The sequence below is a fragment of the Silene latifolia genome, chromosome 9 (assembly GCF_048544455.1).
Source record: "Silene latifolia isolate original U9 population chromosome 9, ASM4854445v1, whole genome shotgun sequence".
Classification (NCBI taxonomy): domain Eukaryota; kingdom Viridiplantae; phylum Streptophyta; class Magnoliopsida; order Caryophyllales; family Caryophyllaceae; genus Silene; species Silene latifolia.
The window spans coordinates 223,181,551-223,193,401 of NC_133534.1; the positions used below are offsets into that span (position 1 = coordinate 223,181,551).

General features: G+C 39.3%; 1 protein-coding gene across 1 annotated transcript; it reads right to left on the bottom strand.

Annotated features, from left to right (window-relative positions):
• Positions 1-360: 360 nt before the first annotated feature.
• LOC141602280 (protein FAR1-RELATED SEQUENCE 5-like) lies at positions 361-1,245 on the bottom strand. Its single transcript, XM_074422584.1, has one exon. The coding sequence runs from the start codon at positions 1,243-1,245 to the stop codon at positions 361-363; it is 885 nt and encodes a 294-aa protein (XP_074278685.1).
• Positions 1,246-11,851: the final 10,606 nt, after the last annotated feature.

Below are 11,851 nucleotides of genomic sequence, written 5' to 3' on the forward strand. Positions count from 1 at the left end.
TCCCGTAGGGGTACATTCGACGCACCAAACTGTCTCTTGTAGGAGTAGATTGCGATGCACCAAACTCGCTACATGCAGTATTTAAATGATTGCTCTCATTAGCGGTGAATGGGTTTGGAACATTAGTTTTTTTTCGCAATTCAAAAATTATGATGTTATTTAGAGGGTTATGCAAAAAAGCCGAGTAAAGAATTTAGTACAACAATGAATAACAATTACTCTATTACTCACCTTCTTATTCTTTCTAGCATCGGGAGTTCTATTGCCTTTTGGTACCCTCCCAGATCTTCTTCTGTCAACAGTGGTCCCCGAGACCACCTTCCCCTCTGTCGCCTTCCTCTTCATATATCTAATATTGCATTACTTAGGCTGTAGCCTTCTATGACCCCATACCCTAGAAGAAACACCGCCAGGGACATAGGCGTCTATAGTTTCAACACCAACAATCCCCTCCAACTCCTTAATTAATTCAGAAGTCAATCTATCATATGTTGCATAAGTTTCATTTTCTCGAAGCGCTAGTGTGGAAATGTAATGGTTCCTTATAGTTACCTCCAACGACTTCTTCGCATGAGCTGAGACTTCCGGATTATAGTACCCAGTTTTGATTGTCTCGTATTCTCTAACCAAGTCCTTTCGCCATCGATCAAGTATATACTTCTCCGGGATCACCTTCACATCTTTCGATAACCATGCATCTAATAATATGTCGACACAGTATACCCTTGAACTCAAATAACTTACATGAGCACTTGAGCGGTCCCACACTTCATCAATATCAACCCAATATTTCTTACACTTACCAAATGGCGCCACTTTTTTATCTTCAACGTTAAATGTCACACTATGCCCAAGTCTTCTCGCCGGATCAGCGTTCGTATAAATTAACCCAATTACCTCGTCACATACCAACTTATATATCTTCTTAGTATACAATTTATGGAAAACCTGCTCAACAAGTAAGTTGCACTCAATCTTATACGGTTTCTCTGTGCAATCGTGATTGTTCGCGGTCTCCTCCTCCACTTTCAATTTCAAGGCTTCCTCAATTTTCTGGGCAAACTGAGTTAAAGTAGTCCTCCCATTGACATAAGTTTTGAAAAACCGGTTTTGTTGCTCACTCCTCTGCGTCGACGACATCCCAGCACAAAATATCCCACGCCAATATGCGGGGACCCAACTCTCCCTGATCAAATACGACTCCATCACCCACGAACATTTTTCAATACCATATTTACGAACCATTTCCTTCCATGCTATCTCAAAATCATGCACCTCCAAACGTCGTGAATCGCTAAATTAAGGTCACTTGAGATATCGTTCCAAAGTGGATGTTTTCCCATTTTTACCAAGATTTTTCAATATGTGCCAAAGGCGAGCCTGTGGTGAGTGTTTGGGAAGATTTTTTTAATTGCATTACCAATTGCTCTTTCCTGTTCTGTCAATATAACTGATGGAGCTTTACCCATGCATTCTAAAAACTTGGCAAAAACCCACTCAAAACTTTCTTCATAATCACGCGTAACCAAAGCACAAGCAAAAGCAATTGAATTCCCATGTTGATTCACCCCTATGAAAGGGGAAAAAGGCATGCGATACCTGTAACACCATGATTTACTCTATCAGATTAATGATATACTACAAAACTTATACTTACATAACCAAACAAATAAAATCGAAGAATCGAATAATTTCTATAGTACAATTAAATTGGTAATTTTAATTTTAATTTTATGAATTCTTGAAGCACGGTACTCTTACATAACAAAACAAACAAATACGATTAATCAAAATAACATTTTAACACAGGTAAATTGAGATATAACGCCTTACATATTCGTCAAGAAAGTTGTATCGTACGACACAACGTCTCCGTACGATTTAAACATAGCTCAAGCAGCGTGAATCACACCAAAAAACATTCATTGGAGCCCCAAAATCATCGAGCTCAATTGCATAGAAATAATTAGGATCCTCCTCTTTCATCTTCTCAAAATATGCCTTCAATTCTTTAGCATCGCCATCTATGACGCTACGTCTTCGTTCTTGATTGATGGCGTTTCGACTATCACTAAACTTAAAGCCAAGGTTCTCATGACCTCCCCCCTCCAAGACCAACGACTTGTAATTATTTAATATTGAAATACCAAGACATCATTGATCATCATCCTCTTTTGAAGTAGTCATTTATATGTCTAAACCCAACAAATAACCGGCTTTTCTTAGGATCCATCTCATGGTTGTGCTATAAATGGCATTGCGTTATCTTCACTACGTCTTCATCGTCGAAATAACGGGACTCAATGTAAACATTGCAGGCATCCTTGGTTTTAGCAGCATGACCACAACAAAGCCTTAATCTTTCATACATATGATACCGCGGTTCATTCTTAAAGGAACCTTTTTTTTTGAAACACCGTCTTCCTTGTACTTTTTAAAGAGTTTATTAGTGCGAATGTACCATGAAAACCCCTTCTTATATGCGTATGAATGGGCGAAAGCTGCGAGTTCTTCAGATGACTTGTAAGCCAAACCTACAACAGGTTCAACAATGTTGTCGTTCTCAGCAGCAGTAACGACGGTGTCATCATCATCCACTGGACCGTCGCCATACAACTCGACATACTCTTTCATTAAATCAACATCGCCATTATATCCTGCTTCACCGTTGCCTTTTGTTTCTGCTGCTCGTGAACATTCACCTTATTCATACAAGTTATTGAGATCAAAATCAAGCGCCATTTAATCAAATGCTGAATGAGTATTTTTTTTTTTGTGTAGATGTTCAACGAGTATTAAAAAATAAGGTTTAATCACTGTATTTTTTTTGTTCTAGTATAAGTTACTGTATTTAAGTAATGAAAATAATAAGAGAGATAAAGTGTCAATTAAAAAGATTAGATTAAAAATAAGTGTTGTTAATTATAAAGATTAGATTAAAAATAAGTGTTGTTAATTATAAAGATTAGATTAAAATAAGTGTTGTTAATTATGGAGATTAGATTAAAATAAGTGTTAATTAATCTTGGGGTTATCCCAATACTAATCCCGCCCAAACCCAAATAATCCCTCCCATTTTTCCCTCCAACTTTCCCTCCAAACAAAAAAAGAATCTTTGACTCACCTTTACACGTGGCGAGCGCTGATTGGCCCGTGTACCAAGGCCTTGTACACGCCGTGTACTCCTAACATCTTTGTGCGGAACCAGGGATCATATGTATCTCGGGCTGATAATTTTTTTTTTAACCGAGGTTCAAAATACGTCAGAAAGCTTTATAAGTCAGTAAGTATATGTACATTACAACCGGATCACCGAAATGACTATATGAAATGTGTGCTAAGTATTTTTCAAATTGTAAATTGTAATTAAGATACATATTGATGACCATTATTAGTTTAATAAACCTTACTCTGTGTGATGCAAGAGTATGGTCCGTTGAAATATAGGGTGTACTTAAGGCGAAAGAAAAGTTCTAAGTTCATCCTAGGATTCGTGATTTCATCACGGAATCTCGGTGTTACGGGTGCACAAGTTATGTTTTATGTACGTCGATCTGGATGCGATAACGGTTTTGGTGGAGATGTGGAGAGAAAGACCCACACATTTCATTTTCCTATTGGTGAAGCCATGGTGACTTTGCAAGATGTGAACGTGTTATTGGGTTTATGGGTAGGTGGTAAAGCAGTGACTACCGGGAGAGGTGACCACTATTGGCTCGCTTTGCGTGAAAAATTATTGGGACTTAGACCGTCATCCATTGAACTAAAAGGGTTGGGATTGAAATTAATATGGTTAAGTAGTAACTTCTCTAGTTTACCACCAGATGTGGACGAGGATGGGCTCTATAAGCATGTTCATGCCTACATCCTCTTTTTGATCGGATACGTGCTTTTCCCTGCAAAAGCGGTAACGAAGTTTGTAACCTTTTCTTACTGTTGTTGAGTGACTTGGATGAAATTGATGATTATAGTATTTCACTCTACGGAACTTTTTTCTTTGTATAGAAACTTGTGAAGTGCATTTAAGAAAGGGAAGAGTGAAATATTTGGGCCACTTGTTCTTTTTCAATCATGGGCTTGGGAACATATTGTTGTAGGCCGTTGACAGGCTTAAAATCGTGTGTTTATCAAAGTAAATTTATAATCACTCACTTAACTACACTGCTAAAAATAGTTATCGAACCCACAAGGAAGACTGAGTTAACTAATATGTATAGTAATACATAGTAAAGAAACGGATTTAGAGGGAATTTGTTTGTTTGGTAAACTAAGGCCCTTTTCTTTTTGACATAATTTCAATTCTAATAAGTTCAGTTCAGTTCAGTTCAGTTTAGTTCAGTTCATCTCCATTCAGTTCAATTCAGTTCAGTTTAGTTTATTTTAACATAAATATTATTATTATTATTATTATTATTATTATTATTATTATTATTATTATTATTATTATTATTATTATTATTATTATTATTATTATTATTATTATTATTATTATTATTATTATTTTATATTCTTATTGATATCATTATTATTATATTAATTTATTTACGAATGTAATTATTATTATTATATTATTATATTATTTTTATATTTATTATATTACTAATATATTTATTAATAATTAATTTGTATTTTTTATATTATTATACTTATATTTAACATATTTATTTATTATTATTATTAATATTATTCATAACATATTTATTAATATTAATATTATTATTATTAATATTATTATATTTAATATTATTATATTAATAAGTTATTATATTATATTTATTATTTTATTAATATATTCATTATTATTAATATTATTAATCACATATTATTATATTTAATATTATTTTATTAATAAGTTATTATATTTGACCTATTATTATTATTATTATTGTTATTATTATTATTATTATTATTATTATTATTATTATTATATTAGTTATTTTTTTAGTTAATATTATTAATAGTGTTATCATTTATATTACTATTATTATTACTATATTTATTATTATATTACTATTTTACTTTTTATATATCTTATCAGATTATTATTATTATATTATATTAATATATTATTATTATTATTAATGAATAATATTATTATAATATTTATTATTATTATTATTGGTATTATTGTTATTATAATATTTATTATTATTATTATTGTTACTGGTATTATTGGTACTAGTGTTATTATTATTAGTATAATCTTTTTATTATTATTTGATTCGATTCGAGATAAGTTCGGTTGGTTCAAATAAGTTCGGATTAAATTTCACTCAACTCCATTAAGTTTGATTGATTCGATTCAGAAAATTTCAATCCAAAAGAATATAGCCTAAGACTACTAAACAAAAGGAAACTAATAAAGATAATAGCTTTGGGGGGAATTCAAATGAGTTAAGGTCCCGCGTCAACTTATCTCCACTACCAATTAGTCAATCGATCATTGAAAGTCTCAAATACGGAGTACCAATTTACCTTCAAGTATCTATAGTAAATAGATATGAAATATTAATTCACGTTCTTTCTTAAGAGTAGTCAAATAATTCAATAGGTGATATAATGAGACCCTAATTATCAAATAATTCAACACACGCGTGCGAGATTCAATCCAATAACAGCAATAATGATTAAAGGAAGCGATATAAACAATGACCACAGCCTCGTAGTCGTAATTCAATTGTATGTTTAATCTCTTCCTAAACCCAAATAATGATAAACTGAATCAATTAGTGTTGGAATATGTGTCCTCCGACAATAATGCGATCACAACTGTCGATCATGATGATCACTTGTTTAAATCTCATTTTAAGAATACATGTGGGATGTAATATTTTACAGTCAACTGGTCCACACATATCGGTAATGATTGGCTGACTAGAGTTTGTGGACAGCGGGCCGCCCACGGGGGCGCTTGGCGAGGGGGGTGCTCGGAAAAAAAGCGTTTGCATTTTGTAAGGAGTCGCCACCAATTTTTATGGGAAATTGGAACCGTTCGAATACCTCGTGTCATGTCAAGACACAAAGTAGTGACATGAACACTAAGCAATCGTTACCCTTAGCATTCTATGTCTAGAATGACTCTCGTGGATGCCAATGAACACGGGTGCTCACGGAGATCTGGAGTAAGGGGTGAGGGTACGTATTAGGAAGCTCTTTTGATCGAACACCTAATCCCGCCCGCCTCGATAGCGGCCTCTACTAATGATTAGGGAGTTTATTTGTACTTGATATACTGTCGGCTATATGCATGCAATGCAACATCCATTGAATTAATCCTAGCATGTGAAGAATTAGACTAAGTCGGTTGACAATTAGTTTATCATGCAATTTGGTCGAATTTGGGATTTAATATTGATTACATGTGAAAGCAAACAAATGATACAAAACAATAATTATAAGTTACAATAATGAAAATTACATTAATTACATCGGAAAAGGCGATTTACGTCGAAAATACCTTTAAAACGGATAATTTGATAAAAAGGAATAAAAGAAATAAAAGAAATAAATTAACGAACAGAAGTTAGCGATAATACGAATATTAGTGAAATTAATACGTATACTAATTAACTATGTCAAGGTAGAAAAGGAGTTCGAGACGTAAATCACTCGAACAGCGCAAGAATATAATGCGCCCTTTGGAAGAGGCGCGGCGATTCTTGCGTCTGTTCCAAGGGTGAGTTCGGCGTGAAGCCGGAATCGCAAATCGTTAATGTCAATTGTTAATTTTAATGATTGATTACGACAAGCGACTCGGATGAAAGTAATTAATGGATTATTTACATATGATGGTGTCATAAAAACAAATTAAAACATGAATGAGACGGACACAAACGAATTAATTATGAAGGGACGATGTTAATGAATAAAACAAACTAACTAACGAATTAATTACACATAACATGATGAATGACGAATTAATAACTAAACGGGATGCAAATATATCAACAATGAATCCCAGAAACTCAATATGAACAGATTGAACTTCTAAAATCCGGGTTTGAATATTAATGACGGAAACCCGCAAATATTGATTATAAGGGATTTAAGTCGGATTTATGACAATTAAAACATGTTAATGACGAATGAATAATATACATATGAATTATTAAACTATCATGTGAATGAAATAAATGACGAACAAAAGAAAAGAAATATTTTTGTTACGAATTACAGAGGACGGAGGAAGAAGAAAAGAAGCGAGAGCTGCGGCGGCCTCACGAAGAGGCGCGGCAGTCTGCGCTCCTTCGAAGAGGCGCGGCGGTTGCGCGTCTTTTCTCGACGTCGTCTCTCACGGAAATCCCATAAAAAGGTTTTAAAGATGGTTTTAGAAATCGGTTTTAAGGAGGTACTTTCGACGTGAATCTTACAATGAGGATACGATGAAATAAATAACAATAAATAAAGAGAAATTATTACACCCTCAGACTTACATGTTGACGGAACGAGACGAACTAAGAAGATCGATTAGTGATGCTCGACGCGAATGCAAGGAAAGAATGCCCTCGTGAGAGGAAAACGATTTAACAAATTGATTAATTAGATTGATTGAGTGTAGTGGTCAAATTGGTCGGTCATGCAACGGAGAGGCTGGTACCCGGAAAGATCCGAGCTTACGTGGTCGAAGGTTCAAGCACGTAGGCGCCAATTAGTAAGAACGAAGTCTAGAATGCAAAGGGAGAAGAGAAGGGCGGACACTCGCGTGAGAAATATGAGGAACGAAAGCTCCTATTTATACTAATCACGCGGAGGTTTAGGGTTTCGGAGACTCTTTGGAAGTGAATCTCGGAAAGATATAAAAAAGATACGTAAATCATGCAAAGAAGGGCCTGGGAAGAGGCGCAGCAGTCACTGCGTCTCTTGGAAGAGGCGCAGACTCTTTGCGTCTATTCCGTGGAGGTTTCCTCTGTTTAAGAAAGATTTCCGTGTTTAAGTTATGGTAGGACGGATTTGATTCGATTATCTTTTGAATATTACGGGATATTATTTGCCAAAAGATAAAATTTGAGAAATATGGAATAGAATTATCCGGAACATTCCAGAACCATTCGACTCGGGATTTAACAACTATCGAGAAAATGGAGACGGTTTTGACCCGGACTCGAATGCACTCTAATTATTCGCCAAAACGACCGTATCGGACGTAGATGACAACTAAGAGGTTGACATTAATATTTGAGCAATCACTTGACGATAATCTTACGAATTGTCACAAATCGTTCCGCGAACCAAACATGCGGCCCAATCATCACCGGGTGGTTTGCGAGAGGTGCGAAACGAGGTGTCTCAGAGCCCCACTTTGACCGAGGCTTGGACAAGGCGAAAGTCAAAGTATAGCCATCAGTTCAATCGAAGATTACAACTCCGACGACTATGGCGACGCGAGGCGCTCAAGGGGTCCGAGCCAAGGACCTATCGTCGGGAACATTTTAGAGTCTGTCGACTATCGGGAGGGTCGTTTAAAGTCCATTAGACTACGTAAGGAAGCTCTTGACCATATGAAGAGATCATACCGAGATACCCCAGGCGAAGCGGGATCAAGACGCCGGCAAAATTCTTTGTCCGAAGATAACTTGGTGTCGAAGACGTTAGGGGGTCACGGGGACTCGAAAGGAACCTCGGAGAATGACACCTGGTCGAACTCCGCGGAGAAACAGGAAATATTGAATGCGGCGCAGACGTCGGTAGAAAACTGGGAATCCGCTTGCGTCGGTCTCAAACGAACTGGCGAAATTTAGAATTTGAATTTGCTTGCGTTGGTCTCAAGCGAACTCTTGTTGGGAATATATACGATGACTTTGGGGAATCGCTTGTCTCTGTCCTCAAGCAAACTCTCATTTGGTGATTGTTTTGACGACTAGGAACATCTTGATCGTCATGGGAGAAACTTCGAGTGAGCGATCGCAAAATACTCTGCTTATTTGGGATAAAATAAATTGAGCAATCAGAAAATCTTTGCTGCGCGGGGTAAAATGGGTTTGGACAATATCGCAAAATCTTTGTCATTATTTGGGATAAATATGGGCCGGAACGAAAGAAAATCGTCGAAATGGACCAAAATGGTAAGAAAAAAACTTAGAAGAGGCGCACCAAAGATGGGCCCGCAAATAACGAACTCATAACGAACTTTTGAAAGTTCGCATGGAGGGAACAAAAGGAAGAGGCGCAGCAAGAGCTGCGTCTCTTGGAAGAGGCGCAGCACCTGCTGCGTCTTTTCCCCAATTTGGCAATTCCTGCGTAAAAACGCGAAATCAGAAGGTTTATATTCATTTATTTTCGAAACTTATTTTCTTCAATTTCTCTCTCAAATCTTCACCATTTCCGTCAAGGTTGGATTCAAAAGCTTGCTTGAAATATGACTAATCGAGGTATGTGTCTTAATCTTGCATTAACCATCCATTTTTGTCGAATTTTGAGCCGCAATAACTAGGGTTTTCGACCCATTTGATCGAAAATTTGGGGCTTTTCCCCCAAATGGATTTGTCTTGCCAAATTGATGTTAGGAATGGATAATAGGCAATGTTAGGAACATAACCATGTATTTGCTTTGAATTTTCATCGAGTTTTGAGCCCTTGAGCGAATTTTGAGACGGTTTCACAGCTAGACCGCTAATGGCTTCGAAAATGGCCTTAGGATTGCCCATTTGTGATGAAATTTGATATTTGGGACCCTTGGGTGATGGGTAAACTTCCTGTCATCTTGGAATTTTGGTTTGTGACAACTTTTGCAGGACACTCTTCTAGGGCATAACCGCCATTGTAGCGAAATGCTGCCGAATTTTCGACTTGAACCCGGAACTAGGCTTTGACTCGGACTTGACTTGACCCAATTTGTCACATGAGTGATTGGGTTGGCGAGAACATGGCCAAAGATGGCCAGAAATGAGGAATTCCCGGGCCTTGGAGGCTCGAAAATTTCTTAATAGAGGCTTGTCGTCATGTGACGCGGCCTGAATTCACTTTAATGCTGCAGGTGATGATGCTTCTACTTCTGGGAGGACTCCCATGGATATAGAGGCAGCCGCCGGCTGTTGAGGAGGCTTTGGAGCGGGCCTTCACCGCATTGCGGTGATGGGCTGCTGCATTGACGAGGTTCCCGAGGAGGAGAGGGCGACGAGGAGGAGATTCCGAGACGGGCCCACCTCGGACGAGGGGGTCGTCGGTGAGGGAGCTCCGCGTGGTGAGACACAGGAGAGTAGGCACCTTGTATGGGCTGCGCAGAGGGTCACTTGTCCTACGGGACGGTGAAGAGTTTGGTAAATAGGAATTCCCTAACTCATTACCTACCCCTTTCTTCTTTTGTTCAATTTATTTTCAAATTTACTCAAAACTAAAGATAGCTTTATTTTGAATCATAATAGGAGGCTGGGAACATCCGGTCGTTCTCGGGATATACGACGGCGATGGAGCACTACGAGCGGCTGTCGGCGGAGGAGAGAGCCATGATCGAGCGTGGAGCGTTTGGTCCTCCGGGTTCGGGTCCGGAGGGATATCGTGAAGAGGAAGTTGCGGGCCAACCTTAGCCGGTTCGCGCTTTCTTGGATCGATTTTGGGATACGACTTCCACGTTTCACCCGCCTTTTGGTGAGGTGGGAGTCACCTTGGAGGACTACGGCATGATTTACAGTGCCGTGCGGGGGCGAGGAGATGGTGTGGCCGGAGGCGGCATGAGGGCGGATTCGGCCGAGGCGAGGAGGTTGATCGGCTGGAACACGTCGCCGCTGTTGTTGCGTCTTAGGGCTTGGTACCCAGTACCTATGTTCGAGATTACTTTGCGGGGAAGACCCCGGCATCGGTGGTGATCGATGGGAGGAGAGGCCTCCTCCTCCTGCACCTTGGTGAGCGGAGGGCTCGTCTTTGGCTTTGGTGGTTCTTGTCTTCGATTTACCTCGGAGACAAGGGTGAGAGGCTGTCGACGAAGCTTCTCCCCTTTCTTTCTGACTTGAGTTCCCTAGGGCGTTGGGACTGGGTCACTGTTGGTTTTGCGGTCCTCATCCGCTTTATGAGGGCCATGGTTCGTCCGGAGTTGATGAAGAAGGGGACTTCTCCTGGCGCCGTCGGACCTGGGCTACTGTTGGAGGTATGAACCTTCCTTTGGATCAAAGTAAATTCTTTTCTTCATTGAATCACAAAAGATCGTTATTGATTATTATGCTTTGCAGGCGTGGGTGTACTCCTACTTCCCGGGCCTCGCGCCCAAGAGGACGGAGCCACTGGAGAGGGCCTACCCCGTGGTGAGGGACTGGGTCATGTGTCGGACGAAGAGTAAGCGCTCTTCTCACAATGTCTACCGGCGGGATGTGAACGCTCTTCAACCGAGCAGCGTGAGTATCCTATTTGTATGCATTTATTCTTCTCATACTTTGTTTTAAATTGGTCATAGGAATGACTTTTGCCTTCATATTATCGCAGTGGGTGCCCAGACCTTGGGCGGAGCACGCTGGAGCGCCTCCTTTTGTCGCTGAGGTCCTTCGACCTAGGAGCTCGAGTCGGCTGCTGTTGTGGACGTCGATGGGTCCTGTGTGGTATCTGGGCGAGCGGTTAGCTCGTCAGTGCTTTCGGGGCGCGTTGACGGTTCCCGTCGATCCTCCTAGGACGATGTTTAGGGAGCCTTCTGAGGCTGAGAGGGAGGCGGACTTGGCTGGCGCTAGTGGCGACGACCTTCTTCTGCCTGGTGAGGACTACTCGGCGTTCCTTTACGGGAGGTTGGCGTATTGGCCGGTAGTGGTGAGTGTCTTTTGTTTCTTGTTGGATTTTGATTTTCGAGAATTGCGACGAAAGATCATCGATTAACGAGAGCCATTTGTCTTCGTAGGAGGTTGAGGCGGCGGGCATCGAGCCCCCAGAGTAC